This window comes from Triticum aestivum, chromosome 5A (assembly GCF_018294505.1).
Source record: "Triticum aestivum cultivar Chinese Spring chromosome 5A, IWGSC CS RefSeq v2.1, whole genome shotgun sequence".
In the NCBI taxonomy this organism is placed as follows: domain Eukaryota; kingdom Viridiplantae; phylum Streptophyta; class Magnoliopsida; order Poales; family Poaceae; genus Triticum; species Triticum aestivum.
Genome location: NC_057806.1, coordinates 5,105,024 through 5,126,724, shown reverse-complemented (window position 1 = coordinate 5,126,724; position 21,701 = coordinate 5,105,024). Strand labels below are relative to the sequence as shown.

At 46.6% G+C, this 21,701-nt stretch overlaps 1 protein-coding gene across 1 annotated transcript in view; it reads left to right on the top strand.

Moving 5' to 3' along the window:
• The first annotated feature begins 9,663 nt into the window (after positions 1-9,663).
• LOC123106285 (putative receptor-like protein kinase At4g00960) overlaps positions 9,664-21,701 on the top strand; it is a 61,224-nt gene continuing 49,186 nt past the window's right edge. The window contains exons 1-7 of the mRNA XM_044528492.1: positions 9,664-9,795; positions 9,925-10,180; positions 10,292-10,520; positions 10,654-10,829; positions 11,504-11,727; positions 11,843-11,955; positions 21,555-21,563. Coding sequence (XP_044384427.1) covers positions 9,664-9,795; positions 9,925-10,180; positions 10,292-10,520; positions 10,654-10,829; positions 11,504-11,727; positions 11,843-11,955; positions 21,555-21,563 — 1,139 coding nt within the window. The remainder of the gene's footprint in view (positions 9,796-9,924; positions 10,181-10,291; positions 10,521-10,653; positions 10,830-11,503; positions 11,728-11,842; positions 11,956-21,554; positions 21,564-21,701) is intronic.

The following is a 21,701-nucleotide window of genomic DNA, read 5'->3' as shown; positions in this document are numbered from 1 at the left end:
GCGTACTTGGCATGTACGTAATGAGATAGTACATGATAAGCCACCACCACCAGTGGACGCATCATGCCGATTCTTGCAGAGCTATGCACATTCGCTAATTGGCATCAAGTATGACCCTGCAACCGATCAGTTAAAAGGAAAGACTCCTATTGATGTTGACGGACGCCCACTGGTTTTAATACATGAGAAGGTTGCTACTCAGGCTGCTAGATGGACTCCTCTTGTACATGGCCGGGTGAAGCTAAATGTAGATGGCGCTTACATCAAGGAGACGGGTGAGGCAGGTGCCGGGATGATCCTCCGCGACAGCACCGGTGGGATAGTTTTCTCCGCATGCAGAAATCTCCTGAGCTGTGCGAGTCCATTGCAAGCTGAGTTAGCTGCGTGCCTAGAGGGGCTCAAGTTTGCACTACAATGGTCAGACTTTCCGATCGATGTTGAGATGGATTGTAAAGTCGCGGTAGATTCCATTCAGTCACAGTCCATGGACAGATCGATGAATGCAATGTTGGTGAATGAAGTGAGGAAACTTCTTGGTGAAAGGGATAGCTCAATTTCTCATATTAGTAGGAACAAAAATATTGTAAGTCATAGACTAGCTACCTTTGGTCTTGTTGAAGCCCGTACGGTTCTATGGATTAGTTCGGGTCCTGCTAATGTACCACAACTTTGTATGGAGGACCTCTCTCCTAGTTGAGCAATGAAATCCCTTTAACCCCGCAAAAAAAAAACGTCTCCGTACCCACCCCTTCCTATTCTTGAGTGCTCCGAGAATTCATTTGTAATCTTCTGTAAATCTTGTAACGGTATACACTTGTCTGCATTCATGTTATATCAGCTCCTTGGACCATCTATAGTGAATACACAAATGAAAAGTGTGAATGTAAATACAAGAAAACAAATTTCTTAATGAAGGGAAAGAAAACAAGATCGTCGTGAGAATAAATAGTACAGGAAACACGGCTCAGTCCTTACATTATCTGACACTCGACACCATATATAATAGATATATAATAGTATCATGTACTGGGGTAACCAACCTGAAACCTCAACCTCCTCCTATCAGACCGCGACAAGCTAGGCGAGAGGGTCCCACCAATGCATAACAGTAGGTGGGCCTCTGTACAGAAAAGTATGTTTTGGTCCCTCAAGTTCATCAAAAGTCTATATATAGTCTCTCAACATTTTTTGGGCAATATTTGGTCCCTCATGTCCCGAAACCAGGCAATTTTCGTCCAAAACCGGAATAGAAGGGGAAAACGGGGGTGGTGGCGGCGACGACCCGCGAACCGGTGGCAGGGAGCCGGCTGTGTACACGAGCTCATTCGAACGGGTGGCAAGTTGCCTTTCTCTTCCTGCAGCATGGACATGAGCGCGCCGAGAAGCTCCATGTTCTACTCGGACAGTCCGTTCTACTCACCCTAGACAGACATGTCCCTGAGTTCACGCCACGACGCTGACCAAGATGTACGGCAAGTGCGGCCGGGCAGGCGACGCGCGCAGGCTGTTCAACCATATGCCCGTGAGGCACCACAGATCCAACCGGCGGTCACTGCGGTCATCCTCAATCCACACCTGCCGGCAACGGGTGGAGGAGAGGGAGCTCGACAACAGCGGTCATACGGAGGCTCGATTCATGGCGGACGGTGGTGTAGGAGGTGCTCCTGCACTAGGTGGAGAAGGGGCACGGGGAGGTACTCCAGGCGACGGCCACGACAGCTGTGTTTTGATTTTCGGCCAAGAAAAACGGATTTCGGCCATCTCGGCCTGGGGCGCAATCTAGCTTTCACTGAAATTGGTCAAATTTGACAAAACTTGGTCAAATTTTAGTCAAATTTCAGTTAAATTTTGACCGATTTTTTTGAAAATGGCCAAAATTCGGCCATCTCAGTGTGGGACGAAAAAACTCTCAAACCAAAAATCAAAACGCTGCACGGCAGTCGAGGAGGTACTCCACAGCCGGATCCAACGGATGGCCAGGGAGGGAGGAGGTGGTGACGACCGAAGGCCGCCAGACTGACCGTCGATCAAGGCGACGACAAGGCGGTCGAGACAGACAGAGAGAGAGAGGGGGCAGAGAGGAAATCATCGGGGAAGAGAGAGCGGCCGTCAGTTTGACCAAACAGCCCGTCCTACATGGCAGGAGGAGAGAGAAAAGAAAACCGCTTCCATGTGGCCTGTTTTCTCCTCTACTCTGGTTTTGGACGAAAATTGCCAGGTTTTGGGATATGAGGGACCAGTGGCGGAGCTTGAGCTGAAATCATGGGGGGCCATGGGTTGGGGGGCAAACATAATTTATTTTAAATGATTTTTGGTGAATAAATAGGCCTAATACTAAGGTATATACAAAAAATTTCATATGAGCTGGGGGGGGGGGGGGGGCCATGGCCCAGGTTGGCCCCCACCAAGCTCCGCCATTGTGAGGGACCAAATATAGTCTGAAAATTTTTAAGGAACCATGTGTAGATTTTTGGTTAACTGGAGGGACCAAAAATATACTTTTCTCAAAGAAAAAGATAAAGAGATTTCCGCCTTGCATGCCACATCTCCTTAAATGTTATAAACTGAAAACAACATGAAACCAACAGATGTTTGACTATTGTTTTTTTTTTGCGGGGAAACAGATGTCCAACTATACCATAGAAGAACCACATGCACCTTTTTGAAGAGATTTACTCTGCCAAGGAGTGCACCGGAGCCTTCAAGAAAGATGAATATGAACTGTAGTTCTATCTAGAGAAAAGTATACTTTTCGTCCTTTAACTTTTAGTGAAGTCTAGATTTGGTCCCTCAACTTCAAAATCAGACAACTTGCACCCCCCATCTACCGAAACCGGACAAGGTTTGTCCCCGGACTCGGTTTTGACTGGTTTTTGGTGTTGACTCACCCCGGTTTTGACCGGTGCTCACTCATATTCCTGTAATTTTTTTGTATCCGTGAATTTTTTGAAATTCACATACACTTTTCAACTCTGCATAGTTTTTTCAAGGTCGCGTATTTTTTTAAAAAATAAACATATTTTTTTTTCAAATCAGCGAACTATTCTGAAATTCGCGTACTTTTTTCAAATCTTTGATTTTTAACATTTACGTATTTTTTCCAAATCCCCGTATTTTTCCCAAGTTTGGGTAAATTTATCAGATCCAAGTACTTTTCAAAGCCATGAATTGTTTCTGAAATTCGCATACTTATTTCAAATCCACATGCTTTTCAAAGTCCGCTTTTTTTTCAAATCCGTGTTGCTTTTATAATCCATGAACTTTGTATGAAATTCACATACTTGTTTCAAGTTGAAATAATTTTTCAAATCCAAATATTTTGCGCAAAAGAAGTCCATATCCGCATACTTTTTTCAAGTTCGCATAAAATTTTCAAATTCATGAACTCTTTCAGAAAAATGTACTCGAGTATGAAAGGTGCATCAATTTTAAAAAATTAAAACTTAAAAAAACTAAATGAACTTTAAAAAACATATGCAATTTTGAAAAAATACATGAACTTGGAAAAAAAGTACGCCGATTTAAAAAAAGTACACAAAATTTAAAAAGGTTCACGTATTTGAAAAAGTAACCGAATTTGAAAACAGTATGTGGACTTGGAAAAGGTAGGCAAATTTGAGTCGGAACGGTTAAAACTGGGGTGGGACACCACCAAAACCGGTCAAAACCGTGACCAGGGATGAATCTTGTCCGGTTTGAGAAGTTAAGAGTGCAGGTTGTCCGATTTTGAAGTTGAGGAACCAAATCTAGACTCCGTCAAGAATTAAGGGATGAAAAGTATACTTTTCTCTCCTATCTATGAAACACTAGATACAAAAAAAAATCTTAAGATTAGACATCTCCTCCATGCGAGCTCCTCCCACGCGTCTATGGTGCTTCTCCACCAACACACCGCCTTTCTACATCTGACGACCTCTTCCCTCCTATGTTCACATGGACTACAACTATGAAGACCTGGGTTTTAGGGAATGGCCCCTATGCTCAGGTGGAACAAAAAAAAAAGATAACAAGAATTCTGGTGTAGCAGCAAATCTATCTGCTTTCTACATATTTCTGCGTAGCAGCTATATTGGTGCTAGAATTTATGATAACTGACATCTGCAATTATTGTGGCGACATGATACAAATGTTGAAATTGATTAACAAGTTTGATAATGTATCAAATTGGTGAACAACTGATGAGTAAGAGGAAGCATGTCGTATTTTGTATTTTGATGACTTTGATGCCCTCACCGTAAATACAACTAATGAGCTTTCATTTGTCGAATCATGTGGATTATTTCGAAAAATCCTCTAGATATAATTTTCCACGTCCAGTGGATCTGGTCATCTTTTCCTTTGTTTTGATGGCAATTTCTGCATATCCGGTTGAATTTGCCTAAGATTCTGTGTATTGTGTTGAACATTTATAGAAAATGCACGATTGCAGAGTGAGCATAATGAACACGGATGCACAATAATAACCTAAAACTGGCATGAACGGCACAAGATCGTATAAAGAACTTAATTGAGAAGCAGGAACTTAGGACTCGGGAGACCAGAAACAAGTGGGAGCATAAATCACTAACCAGGAGGATTAGGAAACGGAATGCCTGACCATTGAGGGACTTGGCACTCCAAAGTTGACCCCCGAGCCGCTCCCGCGAGCGTCCTCGGGGGAAACCCTAGCCGCCGCCCCTCGTACTCCCTCGTCGCCCTCTCTCCCCCCGCCGCCACCGCACAGCGCCGCCGGGCAAAGACCGGCCGGCGTTGGTGGCGGCGGGGATCTTGCCCCTCTCCTCGCGATGGGCGTCCGGCGCGGGACGGCGTGGCGCGAGATGGCGCTGGGCTGGGCGGGGCCCAGCGGCGCAACGGAGGGCGTGCTGGGTGGCGGCGCTCCTGCCTGGCGGCGGTGCAGCTGCGGCTCCAGGCCTCTCCAACGCGCGGCGGCTGTGGCTTCGGCGGCGCGAGGTATCCCGGCGGCGGCTTGGCGGCGTGGCGCGGCGGAGCTCCGGCGATGACTCGGCGGCAGGCTGGAGGGCTAGGCACCGTCCAGTGGTGCTGCCTCCCGGCGGTTGCGGCTTGGGGCCCTGGACCCCGATCCGATCTGGATCTGGTGGTGCTGGGGTCTGGGCCATGGCGGCTGGCGAGGCAGGGGTTTCGTCGGGGCTTGTCGGCCTCTAGGCACCATGGGGGTGCCGGCGGCGACGCGTGCCCAGCGTGGTGACACTGGTGGACGTGGTGGTCATCTTCTTCCCGAGATGGCCGGCCAGAGGCTTGGTGATCGGATCTCAAGATCCATCATCTTGTCCCGGCTGCGAGTAGGGGAGACATGGTTGCCGGTGAAAACCGAGCCGATGGCAGGCGATGGCGGCGTTCTCGCCGTTACCTTGATGAAGGCATCGTCGTGTAACTTTTGTCGACCCACTCGTGCTGCTCCGGGAGAAACCCTAGGATCTGGTGTTCCAGATCGGACGATGGCGGCACTGCGGTGTCGTTTCTCTCTTGGGAGCATCGTTTGCGGAGCACAACTGGATGTCAGAGGCAGGAGGTGGAGCGGCTTCGTCTTGCACGGAGGTTCGGTGGTGATGTCAAGTCATGCCTGACCGACAGGTGCTACGCTTTGTCATGCCTGGTCGGCAGGTGCTACGCACGACAGATCTACCAAGGACTTCAAGCTGTGTCGGCTGGTGATACCTGGCAGCATGGCGCTGAGGTGTATCAGTGGCGACCGCGACGTGCTCAGCTGTGTGCGCGCAGGGAGGAGGTGCCGTTTGGCGCCGTGGTGGCGTCGACGATAGCTAGACCGAGCAAGGTTGATGCATCAGTACAGTTCTGAAGATGGAGCGGTGGTAGTTGGCGGCGGCGGCATCTGAGTGCACGCCAGACCGGTGAGACCCATGCCCGGCAGGCGTCCTGGATGGGTTCTCAGGTCTTAGATGTTAGGTTTGGCTGCGATGTCTGTTTGGTATTAGGCCCAGACTATCTGCGCCCCTTCATCAGTTGGATAGAGGTGCTTAGACGGCGGCTTTAGTCTTACTGTTGTATTACTTTGCAAGGCTTGTGAGAATAATTAATAAAGTGGCCGTATGCATCCGTCCAGATGCAGAAGCCGGGGGTCATCCTCCTTTTCTAAAAAAGAAATTGAAGAGCACTGCTAGTTGCGTGGGGCGATCGCTGGAGCTTTATACATCAATGTGCAGTAGGTAAACATAGTTGCATAACCAATTAGGACAAGTGCAAATTAAATACTCATGACATGACATGGCATGGTATTATCTCTAACAAGAGTTGACTTCGTTTTGCAGGAATAATGAGAGTTGACCTGACTATACAGCTGCAATAATTAGCTAGGATGACACATGTATACATACAATGGGATAGAACTTGTCACCACCTTCGCTGTTTTCCACATAATACCATGGAATATTCTAGCATAAGACAAAAGAATTTACACACTATCAACACTGCACTTGGGAAGATTGGTGGAATGGAAACAAGGCAAAATTAGACAAAAAGGCAAAGTTAGTTGTAATGTCTTTAGGGCAATGTATTTTGGCCGCACTAGCTAGCTACTTGTGACCTAGTCCTTTTCCATTACTCGATCGGAATTCTGGAAAAAACATTTCGAAATAGTTCGACCGATTCTAGACATGTCAAGTTGTGGTCTTAACACGTTATCTGAACCAATCAGCTTGTCTAGACGTTCAGAAGTCAGAACAGCAATTCAGCGGTTCACATATGAAGCAACGCGCCAATGGTTTGCAGCCCGTGGTTTGGTGACATAGCCTGTGATTCGAGTTTATTAAATTGCCTTAAAGTTGCAACCCGATGACAATGTCAAACATTGTTTCTTTCGTGTCAACAATATAAGCCAACTGTTTTGTGTATCCTTAATAATTATACCGCCCGGCTCTCTTCTAGCAGGCACCATTTTGTTTGTGTATTCATTATTTACTAATGATGTCTATCTGTTAAGCTCACAATAAGAAGTCTAACAATGTGAGCATTATCATAGACGTCCTAGAGTTTTTACACAAATAGTATAGTAGCAGTTTAGAATACTAAAGTAGTGATCTAAACGCTCTTATATTAGTTTACGGAGGAAGTAGTTCACAGTAGATTTTTTTGAGCTCCTCCTTCTTCTCTGCAGTTGAGATTTTATAGCTTCGGATCGATCTAAACTTGATCATCTGGGCACAAGATTAAGCCTAAAACTTGCCAAGGGAAGCCAAGTGATGCATGCATGTTCTATTGCTCCTCGGTATGCTGGACCAAACATTTTGAAATAGTTGGACTGAGTCTGAACCAATCAGCTTCCCCGGACGTTCAGAAATCAGAGCACAGGTTCGTAGTCAAAGATAAGGCTGATCAAGTGTTCTTGGCATTGGTGGCATTTGAGGTTAAATTATCAGCAAGTTGCAACCACGATGCCATTGCCGACAAGGCCAACTAGGTGCAGGCATTAGGCATTATACAGGTTGTTGGGAGCTAGGGTTCTGCCCGGTCTTGGCCGTAGGCAGTAGGGGAAAGAGGGGGCTGGGCGTGGCGATGAGCGGCCACGCCGGCGGCTGGGCGCCGTCGCAGGAGAGGAGAAGGGCGGCGGCTAGGGCTGATGGCGGCTAGGGTTTTCGGCTCCTACGGGAACCGGGCAATAGGAGATAATATTCTTCTTATTGCTTACCTTCAAAAAGAGTCTTACAACCTATATTTATATCCTAGATAACTTGTAGAAAAATCAACTTAAGATAACTTGCCTAAGATAACTTGCCTAATCTGAAAATAAAAACTAAGATAACTTGCGGGCCTAAGCCGGCCGGCCATAACACTTCTCCCCGCCTGCACAAACAGCTCGTCCTCGAGCTGTAAGGTGGGGAAGCGCTTGCTTGAACTCTTCGAGGTAATCAACCAGCGTCAAACACCTTCTCGACATCTGGGGCGGCCAGGTCGGCAGCGACGGCGTCCTCCGGAACGTAGTCTGCCACCTCCAGGTAGAAGAGTCGCGGGCAGGCGTGGCCGGGCTTGTAGGGTTCGTCGCAGTTGAAGCACAACCCTTGGCGGCGACGCTCGAGTATCTCGGCTGGGGTGAGCCGACGGAACGGGCACCCCGCGGTCGCGGCGAGGGCTGCCGCAGAAGCCTGCACAGGCCGACCCTGCGCGGAATTCGGTCCGGGTAGCGACCCAGCAGTCTGGGACGGTGATTCCTGCTGGATGGCCACCGCGCGGCGCTCGAACGCGCGGGCGTAATACATGGCCGACTAGAGATCCTGGGGTCCCCGAAGCTCCACGTCCATGCGGATATGGTCCGGTAGACCGCCCACAAATAACTCGGCGCACTGAGTTGCGGAGACGCCCGGCGCGTGGCACGCCAGGGCCTGGAAGCGCGGCGGTGAGGCTACAGGCTGCTGCGCGCAGCCTCCTAGCGCGTCGGCGTGTGCGGGAGATGCGTGGTCTGCAGTTGCCGCTCCTCCAAGTTGTCCTTTGCTGCGCAAAGGACCTCGATCTCGTCCCCACGGACAGCGACCTCAAAGTCTGCGACATCGGCGGTTGGGGGGCGCACCCTTCCTCGTCATTCTCCATCGCAAGCCCTCCACTCTTCTCTGTGCGGTGCAGACCAACAGCCGTCCGGCGGGGAGAAGGCAGGGTGTCACCGACAGGAGGGCACCGCGTCCCAACTGCTACAGTGGCTGGTTTCCATGGGATCCAGGTGGCTGTACACGTGCACGTCCGACGTGCGAATGGTGTCCACTTTTTGTTAAGGGGTCCAAAATAAAGCGTCCCAGTCCATTTCAAGTTGAGAGTAATAAACCAAGCCGAGATATAAAATGCTTGTTTTTAGGTGTTAGGTTTGTGTTGCGTCGAGTCATGGTTATAAGTTGGTTAGGGTGCAGTTCGAGGACAAGCTGCATGTCCAGGTGGGGTGTAGTGTTAGAGTACGTAATGGGGCTAATGGGCCCGTTAGTCTTAGGGTTAATTAGAGATAAGAGTCGCTTGCTTAGGGGTCAAGTAAGCCTTGCTTGGGAGTCAAGTAAACATCTTTATATAAAGAGGGGAGATGTATCAATCTAATCAAGCAAGAATTAATAAGGAAATCCCTTCCCTCTTGCTCGGCCGTGGGCAAAAAGGCCCCCGGCCGGCCCTCTCGCGCCTTCCTTCTAGCAGCGCCATAACACAGGTCGGCTCTCCTGTAATTAATTACTAATGATGATGTCTGTTAAGCTTGCAGAAAGACAACTATTATGCAAACATTAATGCAGCCATGGACAACAGCATCTGACGGTGAGAGCAAAGCAATACGTGCGTCAAAATAACTGATTAAAACCAGAATGCTGACACTTCGCTGTTCTATGGAGCTGCTTCTGAGGACGCAATCACTCATTTCCTAAATTCCCATCCAATCCCTGTATTTAAGAGGTGCTGGATGGATCCTCTGCTCGCTGAGGAGCCAACCACTCATCCCATCCCTGCAGCGTCTTGACTCCGATCCAGGTAAGCTCAAGTGTCACTGCTCTTGCTTCCAACTAGTTTCTTCTCCCTTTTGTCTGCAAAGAATATTGTCATGAAAATAAAGCGGTTGTTATGAAATATTTGATGTTTAGATATTGCCCACTTCTTCTAGAAATATTTTTTACTGTTACCTTTTGTCTTACTGAAGGCTCTCTTCAAAAAGGATAACAACACCCAATGGATTATGTGTCCAAGAAAATGTCCTCGTTGGATGCAAAGCCTATCCAATTGCATTTGCTAAAGACAATCACAGAGGATTTTTCAAAGAAGTTGAAAATTGGTAGTGGTGGCTATGGAGAAGTTTACAAGGTAGGCATGGTTACTCATATTATGTTTAATCTGTTCTAAATGATCATATTATACTTTTTGTTATTATCGGATGGTACCTCTAACCTCTAACAATAGCCCAAACCTTAATCAATATGAACAGCAGAACAGGGAGTGCTTAATGGGCACGAAATTGCTATCAAGAAGCTTTTTCCCGTCCATGGAGTTGATGATGAGGCATTTGATAATGAATTTCGCAACCTTAAGAAAGTTCAGCATAAAAATGTCATACGGATGATTGGGTATTGCTATGAGATAGCACATAAAGATGTTGAGTACCAAGGAAAATTGGTTTGGTCTCAAGTAATAGATCGAGCTCTCTGCTTTGAATATATGAAGGGAGGAAGCCTTGCCAAGCATATTTCTGGTATGATGGTGCCCTACCTAAAATTTAGTTATACTATCATCTAGCTTGCAATCAAAATATGATTATGCCATGTTGAGTCTATGACATAGACATCTCTTTTTCCTTCTGCAGCCGAGTCATGCATACATAATTGGCCGATCACGTACAAAATAATTAAGGGGACATGTGAGGGCCTCCACCACCTTCATAAAGGAGGAGAAAAGAAGATTTTTCATCTAGACTTAAAGCCGGATAATGTATTGCTGGATGAAGAATTGGTGCCTAAAATAGGAGATTTTGGTTTGTCCGAGCTCTTTGGGTCCTCGTATACCCACCAACAAAGCAACACGAAAGGAACAATGTAAGTTGATAATCGGTGTGTGTGTAGATAGCCCAATTCAGTTTATATATCTTCTTATGACAATATATATGTCGTACTTGTATCACACTAACTAGTGTACGTCCATGCGGCCGATGCTCATGTTTTCACGCAGTGGGTTCATGCCACAAGAATATATACACAATCGCAAGGTGTCACCCAAGAATGACGTGTTCAGTCTCGGAGTCATAATTTTCCACATAATGGCGGGAGAAAAGGGCTACAGCGATTATTGGGATGCGCGCCGTCATCCAAAGTTTTCCTCAAAAATTCAACATAAGTTTATTGAGAGTGTAAGAATATTTCTTTGCCCCTTTTCAGCTTAAGGGATTGTTGTGCATATACCTAGGACTTGGGCCGTGCAGCTCAGCCCGAACTCATCATGCTTCGGGCCATGGCAAACAAGGTCAGCCTGGCCTGGTTTACTTACCGTGCCGTGCGGCCATGCCAAGGGGAGGCCCAAGCACGACCCAATGGCCCACCATGCTGCCTTCGGGTCGGGCCAGCCCAAGCACGGCCCAGTACAATCACTAATTAAGGCGCCATATGAACTATATTAGTACATATTTATCTGAAAAGACCTAATTGTTGTTGTTGTTTTGTGGGGGCCTAATTTTTGTTTACAAGAACATAACTACATTATATAGGTTCTCTTAATAGTGACAACATGCTTTTACAAAGATTTCAAACCCAACCAAGCCGGACGGTCCAAGCTCGACCTGCATCATCATGTTGGGTTGCGCTGCCCATTGTCTCAATTTTCAGACCCAGCCCAACCCAGTTTGTTGTGTCTTGCCAACCCGGCCCATTTAACATCGTGTCGTGTCGTGCATGGGACCGTACTGTGTCGGCTGGGTTTTGTGCCAGCCCAGAAAAGCCCGGCCCAAGTCCCAGCTTTTAGTTGTGCCTTACCCATGTTTATGATGCAAGTGATACATACACAATATATGTTGCAACTTGACAAGTACAAGAATATTGGAAGAAAAAGATGGAGACAATGGAAGGTTATAGATGGGACGAAACAGATCTGCTAGGAGTAACGAGATGTATTGACATGGCAATGCGTTGTGTGGAGGACGACCGAGACAAAAGGCCTTATATAAAGGACATTATCAACGAGCTCAACAAACTAGATTCTGAAGTCTCAGAGATGTTAAAGAAAGATCCGAAACCACCTATTGGCCAGCTGGTATAGTATATAACCTTCATACTCACGTCCGTGCTCATATATGTTGACCTCATATACGTAGCTGAACACACATTCTATCACTGAGAGTGAACCCCTTAAACTTTTGCCTTTGCAGAAAAGGAAAAACCGTGTCAATGATTTGGAAGCCGTGAAACAGAATAAAAGCTTCAAATATTTGGGAAAAGATATTGTGGTTGATCCATCCCAGGAGCTTTGTTTCCCTTTCGAGTCAAATAAGAACACACTAGTAGAAAACAGGGCTTTGATCCAGGCCGGGTCAGCCCATTAGTCCCGGTTCAGTTCAGAACTGGGACCAATGTGGGCATTGGTCCCGGTTCGTGAGCCCAGGGGACCGGCCGGGCCACGTGGGCCATTGGTCCCGGTTCATCTGGACCTTTGGTCCCGGTTGGTGGGATGAACCGGGACCAATGGGCCTCGCTCCTGGCCCACCACCATTGGTCCTGATTGGTGGCTTGAACCGGGACCAAAGGCTCCCCATTAGTCCCGGCTCATGCCACCAACCGGAACCAATGAGGTGTCTATATATGTTGGGGAACGTAGCAGAAATTCAAAATTTTCCTACGTGTCATCAAAATCTATCTATGAAGAGACTAGCAACGAGGGGAAGGAGAGTGCATCTACATACCCTTGCAGATCGCTAAGCGGAAGCGTTCAAGTGAACGGGGTTGATGGAATCGTACTCGTCGTGATCCAAATCACCGATGATCCTAGTGCCGAACGGACGGCACCTCCGCGTTCAACACACGTACAGCCCGGTGACGTCTCCCATGCCTTGATCCAGCAAGGAGAGAGGGAGAGGTTGAGGAAGACTCCATCCAGCAGCAGCACAACGGCGTGGTGGTGGTGGAGGAGCGTGGCTATCCAGCAGGGCTTCGCCAAGCACCACGGGATATGAGGAGAAAGAGAGGGAGGGCTGCACCAACAGGGAGAGATCTAATCGCGTGTCTTGTGCAGCCCCTAGGCCTCATATATATAGGGGAAGGGGAGGAGGGTGCGCCCCCTCTAGGGTTCCCACCCCTAGAGGGGCGGCATCCCTAGATGGGTCTTGGGGTGGCGGCCAAGAGGGGGAGGAGAGGGAGGCGCAGGGAGCATGGGCCTTAGGGCCCATCTGCCCTTAGGGTTTGCCCCCTCTCCCCTCTAGGCGCATGGGCCATGGTGGGAGGCGCCCCATCCCACCTAGGGGCTGGTGCCTTCTCACACTTGGCCCATGTATGCCTCTGGGGCCCATGCCCCCCCCGGTGGACCCCCGGACCCCTCCGGTGGTCCTGGTACATTACCGATAAACCCCGAAACTTTTCCGGTGACCAAAATAGGACTTCCCATATATAAATCTTTACCTCCGGACCATTCCGGAACTCCTCGTGACGTCCGGAATCTCATCCGGGACTCCGAACAACATTAGGTAACCACATACAAACTTCCTTTATAACCCTAGCGTCATCGAACCTTAAGTGTGTAGACCCTACGGGTTCGGGAGACATGCAGACATGACCGAGACGTTCTCCGGTCAATAACCAACAGCGGGATCTTGATACCCATGTTGGCTCCCACATGTTCCACGATGATCTCATCGAATGAACCACGATGTCAAGGACTTAATCAATCCCGTATACAATTCCTTTTGTCTATCGGTACGATACTTGCCCGAGATTCGATCGTCGGTATCCCGATACCTTGTTCAATCTCGTTACCGGCAAGTCTCTTTACTCGTTCCGTAACACATCATCCCGTGATCAACTCCTTGATCACATTGTGCACATTATGATGATGTCCTACCGAGTGGGCCCAGAGATACCTCTCCGTCACACGGAGTGACAAATCCCAGTCTCGATTCGTGCCAACCCAACAGACACTTTCGGAGATACCCGTAGTGCACTTTTATAGTCACCCAGTTACGTTGTGACGTTTGTCACACCCAAAGCACTCCTACGGTATCCGGGAGTTGCACAATCTCATGGTCTAAGGAAATGATACTTGACATTAGAAAAAAGCTTTAGCATACGAACTACACGATCTTTGTGCTAGGCTTAGGATTGGGTCTTGTCCATCACATCATTCTCCTAATGATGTGATCCCGTTATCAACGACATCCAATGTCCATGGTCAGGAAACCGTAACCATCTATTGATCAACGAGCTAGTCAACTAGAGGCTTACTAGGGACATGGTGTTGTCTATGTATCCACACATGTATCTGAGTTTCCTATCAATACAATTCTAGCATGGATAATAAACGATTATCATGAACAAGGAAATATAATAATAATAAATTTATTATTGCCTCTAGGGCATATTTCCAACAGTCTCCCACTTGCACTAGAGTCAATAATCCAGTTCACATCGATATGTGATTAACACTCAAGGTCACATCCCCATGTGACTAACACCCAAGAGTTCTGGGTTTGATCATGTTATGCTTGTGAGAGAGGTTTCAGTCAACGGGTCTGCAACATTCAGATCCGTATGTACTTCGTAAATTTCTATGTCATCTCCTAGATGCAGCTACCACGCTCTATTTGGAGCTATTCCAAATAACTGTTCTACTATACGAATCAAGTTTACTACTCAGAATAATCTGGATTAGTGTCAAAGTTTGCATCGGCGTAACCCTTTACGACGAACTCTTTTACCACCTCCATAATCGAGAAAATTCCTTAGTCCACTAGTTACTAAGGATAACTTTGGCCACTGTCCTGTGATCTATTCTTGGATCACTCTTGTACCCCTTGACTGACTCATGGCAAGGCACACTTCAGGTGCGGTACACAGCATAGCATACTGTAGAGCCTATGTCTTAAGCATAGGGGACGACCTTCGTCCTTTCTCTTTATTCTGCCGTGGTCGAGCTTTAAGTCTTAACTTCATACCTTACAACTCAGGCAAGAACTCCTTCTTTGACTGGTCCATCTTGAACACCTTCAAGATCATGTCAAGGTATATGCTCATTTGAAAGTACCATTAAGCGTTTTGATCTATCCTTATAGATCTTGATGCTCAATGTTCAAGTAGCTTAATCGAGTCTTTCCATTGAAAAACACTTTCCAAATAATCCTATATGCTTTCCAGAAATTCTACATCATTTTTGATCAACAATATGTCAACAACATATACTCATCAGAAATTCTATAGTGCTCCCACTCACTTCTTTGGAAATACAAGTTTCTCATAAACTTCGTATTCACCCAAAATCTTTGATCATCTCATCAAAGCATACATTCCAACTCCGAGATGCTTACTCCAGTCCTCAGAAGGATTGCTGGAGCTTTGCATACTTATTAGCATCTTTCAGGATTGACAAAACCTTTCGGTTGTATCACATACAACCTTTCCTCAAAAATCGTCGAGGAAACAATGTTTTGACATCCTATCTGCAAGATTTCATAAATAATGCAGTAATTGCTAATATAATTCCAACAGACTCTTAGCATCGCTACAAGTGAGAAAGTCTCATCGTAGTCAACTCCTTGAACTTGTCGGAAAACATCTTAACGACAAGTCGAGCTTTCTTAATGGTGATACTTACCATCATTGTCCGTCTTCCTTTTAAAATCCATCTGTACTCAACAGCCTTACGACCATCGAGCCGTTCTGCCAAAGTCTACACTTTGTTTTCATATATGGATCCTCTCTCGGATTATATGGCCTCGAGCCATTTATCGGAATCCGGGCCCACCATCGCTTCTCCATAGCTCGTAGGCTCATTGTTGTCTAGCAACATGACTTCCAAGACAGGATTACGTACCACTCTGAAGTAGTATGCATTCTTGTCATCCCACGAGGTTTGGTAGTGACTTGATCCGAAGTTTCATGATCACTATCATAAGCTTCCACTTCAGTTGGTGTAGGTGCCACAGGAACAACTTCCTGTGCCCTGCTACACACTAGTTGAAGTGAAGGTTCAGTAACCTCATCAAGTCTCCACCATCCTCCCACTCAATTCCTTCGAGAGAAACTTTTCCTGGAGAAAGGACCCGATTCTAGAAACAATCCCTTATTGCTTTCGAATCTGAGACAGGAGGTATACCCAACTGTTTTGGGTGTCCTATGAAGATGCATTTATCCGCTTTGGGTTCGAGCTTATCAGCCTGAAACTTTTTCACATGAGTGTCGCAGCCCCAAACTTTTTAAGAAATGACAGCTTAGATTTCTCTAAACCATAGTTCATACGGTGTCATCTCATCGGAATTACGTGGTGCCCTATTTAAAGTGAATGTGGTTGTCTCTAATGCCTAACCCATAAACTATAGTGGTAATTCGATAAGAGACATCATGGTATGCATTATATCCAATAGGGTGCAATTATGATGTTCGGACACACCATCACACTATGGTGTTCTAGGCTGTATCAGTTGTGAAACAATTTCCACAATGTCTTAATTCTGTGCCAAACTCGTAATTCAGATATTCATCTCTATGATCATATCATAGATCTTTTATCCTCTTGTCACGACGATCTTTCAACTTCACCCTGACATTACTTGAACCTTTCAATAATTCAGACTCGTGATTCATCAAGTAAATATACTCAACATCTACTCAAATCATCTGTGAAGTAAGAACATAACGATATCCACTACATGCCTCAGCACTCATTGGACTGCACACATCAAAATGTATTACTTCCAACAAGTTGCTTTCTAGTTCCATTTTACTGAAAACGAGGCTTTCAGTCATCTTGCCCATGTGGTATGATTTGCATGTCTCAATTGATTCAAAACCAAGTGAGTCCAAACGATCCATTTGCATGGAGTTTCTTCATGCATATACACCAATAGACATGGTTCGCATGTCTCAAACTTTTCAAAAATGAGTGAGTCCAAAGATCCATCAACATGGATCTTCTTCATGCGTTTTGTACCGATACGACTTACGTGGTAGTGCCACAAGTAGGTGGTACTATCATTACTTATCTTTTGGCATGAATATGTGTATCACTACGATCGAGATTTCAATAAATCATTCATTTTAGGTGCAAGATCATTGAAGGTATTATTCAAATAAACAGAGTAACCATTATTCTCCTTAAATGAATAACCGTATTGCGATAGACATAATCCAATCATGTCTATGCTCAACGTAAACACCAATCTCGATGGTAGAGGGAGCGCACGATATTTGATCAACCTTGGAAATACTTCCAACACATATCGTCATCTCACCTTTAGCTAGTCTCCGTTTATTCCGTAGCTTTTATTTCGAGTTACTAACACTTAGCAACCAAACCGGTATCTAATGCCCTGGTGCTACTAGGAGTACTAGTAAAGTACACATCAACACAATGTATATCCAATATACTTCTATCGACCTTGCCAGCCTTCTAATCTACCAAGTATCTAGGGTAATTCTGCTCCAGTGGCTGTTCCCCTTATCACAGAAGCACTTAGTCTCGGGTTTGGGTTCAACCTTGGGTCTCTTCACTAGAGCAGCAGCTGAATTGCCGTTTCATGAAGTATCCCTTCTTGCCCTTGCCCTTCTTGAAACTAGTGGTTTCACCAACCATCAACAATTGATGCTCCTTCTTGATTTCTACTTTGGTGTCAAACATCGCGAATATCTCAAGGATCATCATATATGTCCCTGATATATTATAGTTCATCACGAAGCTCTAGCATCTTGGTGGTAATGACTTCGGAGAAACATCACTATCTTATCTGGAAGATCAACTCCCACTCGATTCAAATGATTGTTGTACTCAGACAATCTGAGCACAAGCTCAACAATTGAGCTTTTCTCCCTTACTTTGCAGGCTAAGAAAATCGTCAGAGGTCTTATACCTCTTGACGTGGGCACGAGCCTGAAATTCCAATTTCAGCCCTCGAAACATCTCATATGTTTCGTGACGTTTCAAAACCGTCTTCGGTGCCTCAACTCTAAACCGTTTAACTGAACTATCATGTAGTTATCAAAACGTGTATGTCAGATGTTCGCAACATCCACAGACAACGTTCGAGGTTCAGCACACTGAGCAGTGCATTAAGGACATAAGCCTTCTAAGAAGCAATGAGGACAATCCTCAGTTTACGGACCTAGTCCGCATAATTGCTACTATCAACTTTCAACTAAATTTTCTCCAGGAACATATCTAAACAGTAGAACTGAAGCGCGAGCTACGCCATAATTTGCGAAGACCTTTTGACTATGTTCAGGATAATTAAGTTCATCTTATGAACTCCCACTCAGATAGACATCCCTCTAGTCATCTACGTGATTACATGATCCGAGTCAACTAGGCCGTGTCCGATCGTCACGTGAGACGGACTAGTCAACATCGGTGAACATCTTCATGTTGATCGTATCTACCATACGACTCATGCTCGACCTTTCGGTCTTCTGTGTTCCGAGGCCATGTCTGTACATGCTAGGCTCGTCAAGTCAACCTAAGTGTTTGCATGTGTTCCGAGGCCATGTCTGTACATGCTAGGCTCGTCAACACCCGTTGTATTCGAACGTAAGAATCTATCACACCCGATTATCACGTGGTGCTTCGAAACGACGAACTTTCGCAACGGTGCACAGTTAGGGGGAACACTTTCTTGAAATTTTAATGAGGGATCATCTTACTTACTACCGTCGGTCTAAGCAAATAAGATGTATAAACATGATAAACATCACATGCAATCAAATAGTGACATGATATGGCCAATATCATATTGCTCCTTTTGATCTCCATCTTCGGGGCTCCATGATCATCATCGTCACCGGCATGACACCATGATCTCCATCATCATGATCTCCATCATCGTGTCTTCATGAAGTTGTCTCGCCAACTATTACTTCTACTACTACAGCTAACGGTTAGCAATAAAGTAAAGTAATTACATGACGTTTATGTTGACACGCAGGTCATAAATAAATTAAGACAACTCCTATGGCTCCTGCCGGTTGTCATACTCATCGACATGCAAGTCGTGATTCCTATTACAAGAACATGATCATCTCATACATCACATATATCATTCATCACATCCTTTGGCCATATCACATCACATAGCATACCCTGCAAAAACAAGTTAGACGTCCTCTAATTGTTGTTGCATGTTTTACGTGGCTGCTATGGGTTTCTAGCAAGAACGTTTCTTACCTACGCAAAGACCACAACGTGATATGCCAATTGCTATTTACCCTTCATAAGGACCCTTTTCATCGAATCCGCTCTAACTAAAGTGGGAGTGACAGACACCCGCCAGCCACCTTATGCAACTAGTGCATGTTTGTCGGTGGAACCGGTCTCACGTAAGCGTACGTGTAAGGTTGGTCCGGGCCGCTTCATCCCACGATGCCGCCGAATCAAGATTGGACTAGTAACGGTAAGCATATTGAACAAAATCAACGCCCACAACTACTTTGTGTTCTACTCGTGCATAGAATCTACGCAATAGACCTAGCTCATGATGCCACTATTGGGGAACGTAGCAGAAATTCAAAATTTTCCTACGTGTCACCAAGATCTATCTATGGAGAGACTAGCAACGAGGGGAAGGAGAGTGCATCTACATACCCTTGTAGATCGCTAAGCGGAAGCGTTCAAGTGAACGGGGTTGATGGAGTCGTACTCGTTGTGATCCAAATCACCGATGATCCTAGTGCCGAACGGACAGCACCTCCGCGTTCAACACACGTACAGCCCGGTGACGTCTCCCATGCCTTGATCCAGCAAGGAGAGAGGGAGAGGTTGAGGAAGACTCCATCCAGCAGCAGCACAACGGCGTGGTGGTGGTGGAGGAGCGTGGCTATCCAGCAGGGCTTCGCCAAGCACCACGGGATATGAGGAGAAAGAGAGGGAGGGCTGCACCAACAGGGAGAGATCTAATCGCGTGTCTTGTGCAGCCCCTAGGCCTCATATATATAGGGGAAGGGGAGGAGGGTGCGCCCCCTCTAGGGTTCCCACCCCTAGAGGGGCGGCAGCCCTAGATGGGTCTTGGGGTGGCGGCCAAGAGGGGGAGGAGAGGGAGGCGCAGGGAGCATGGGCCTTAGGGCCCATCTGCCCTTAGGGTTTGCCCCCTCTCCCCTCTAGGCGCATGGGCCATGGTGGGAGGCGCCCCAGCCCACCTAGGGGCTGGTGCCTTCTCACACTTGGCCCATGTATGCCTCTGGGGCCCATGCCCCACCGGTGGACCCCCGGACCCCTCCGGTGATCCCGGTACATTACAGATAAACCCTGAAACTTTTTCGGTGACCAAAACAGGACTTCCCATATATAAATCTTTACCTCCGGACCATTCCGGAACTCCTCGTGATGTCCGGGATCTCATCCGGGACTCCGAACAACATTCGGTAACCACATACAAACTTCCTTTATAACCCTAGCGTCATCGAACCTTAAGTGTGTAGACCCTACGGGTTCGGGAGACATGCAGACATGACCGAGACGTTCTCCGGTCAATAACCAACAGCAGGATCTGGATACCCATGTTGGCTCCCACATGTTCCACGATGATCTCATCGGATGAACCACGATGTCAAGGACTTAATCAATCCCGTATACAATTCCTTTTATCTATCGGTACGATACTTGCCCGAGATTCGATCGTCGGTATCCTGATACCTTGTTCAATCTCGTTACCGGCAAGTCTCTTTACTCGTTCCGTAACACATCATCCCATGATCAACTCCTTGATCACATTGTGCACATAATGATGATGTCCTACCGAGTGGGCCCAAGATACCTCTCCGTCACACGGAGTGACAAATCCCAGTCTCGATTCGTGCCAACCCAACAGACACTTTCGGAGATACCCGTAGTGCACCTTTATAGTCACCCAGTTACGTTGTGACGTTTGGCACACCCAAAGCACTCCTACGGTATCCGGGAGTTGCACAATCTCATGGTCTAAGGAAATGATACTTGACATTAGAAAAAGCTTTAGCATACGAACTACACGATCTTTGTGCTAGGCTTAGGATTGGGTCTTGTCCATCACATCATTCTCCTAATGATGTGATCCCGTTATCAACGACATCCAATGTCCATGGTCAGGAAACCGTAACCATCTATGGATCAACGAGCTAGTCAACTAGAGGCTTACTAGGGACATGGTGTTGTCTATGTATCCACACATGTATCTGAGTTTCCTATCAATACAATTCTAGCATGGATAATAAACGATTATCATGAACAAGGAAATATAATAATAATAAATTTATTATTGTCTCTAGGGCATATTTCCAACAATATATACCCCTCGCTCGCGAGCAGAGCACCCCAGTGCTCTGTTTTTCTCTGGCCGAGGGGGAGAGGGCTTGGTGGTGCTCTAGCGCACCTCCTATGCACACCAGGTGTTCGATGGAATGCCCGAGCCACACTACTTAAGCTTTCTCCTCTCCAAGCTCGACCTCCAAGCTCCATTTTCCATAATATTTGTTTAGGTTTAGCGGTCCGTCACGCCCCGTCCCCGTCTTCACCGCCGTCGATCACTGTAACGCCCCAGATATAACTTTCCCAATTTGTACTCCAACTCTTGCCGTTTCCGGCATTAAGTAATATTTATTTCTCGGGTTCGGGTCTTTGTCTCCGTGTATTGTTTTCGTTTTCATGCATCTCATATCATGTCATCATGTGCATTGCATTCACATACGTGTTCATCTCTTGCATCCGAGCATTTTCCCCGTTGTCCGTCTTGCATTCCGGCGCTTCGTTCTCCTCCGGTGGTCATTTCTAGCTTTATTTTGTGTGTGAGGATTAAACATTTCCGGATTAGACCGAGACTTGCCAAGCGGCCTTGGTTTACTACAGGTAGACCGCCTGTCAAGTTTCATATCATTTGGACTTCGTTTGATACTCCAACGGTTAACCGAGGGACCGAAAAGGCCTCGTGTGTGTTGCAGCCCAACACCCCTTCAATTTGGCCCAAAACCCACCAAATTTTGCTCCATCATCTAGAGCATTCGATCATGATCGCGTGGCCGAAAACCGCACCTCATTTGGACTCTCCTAGCTCCAGTTATGCCTATAAA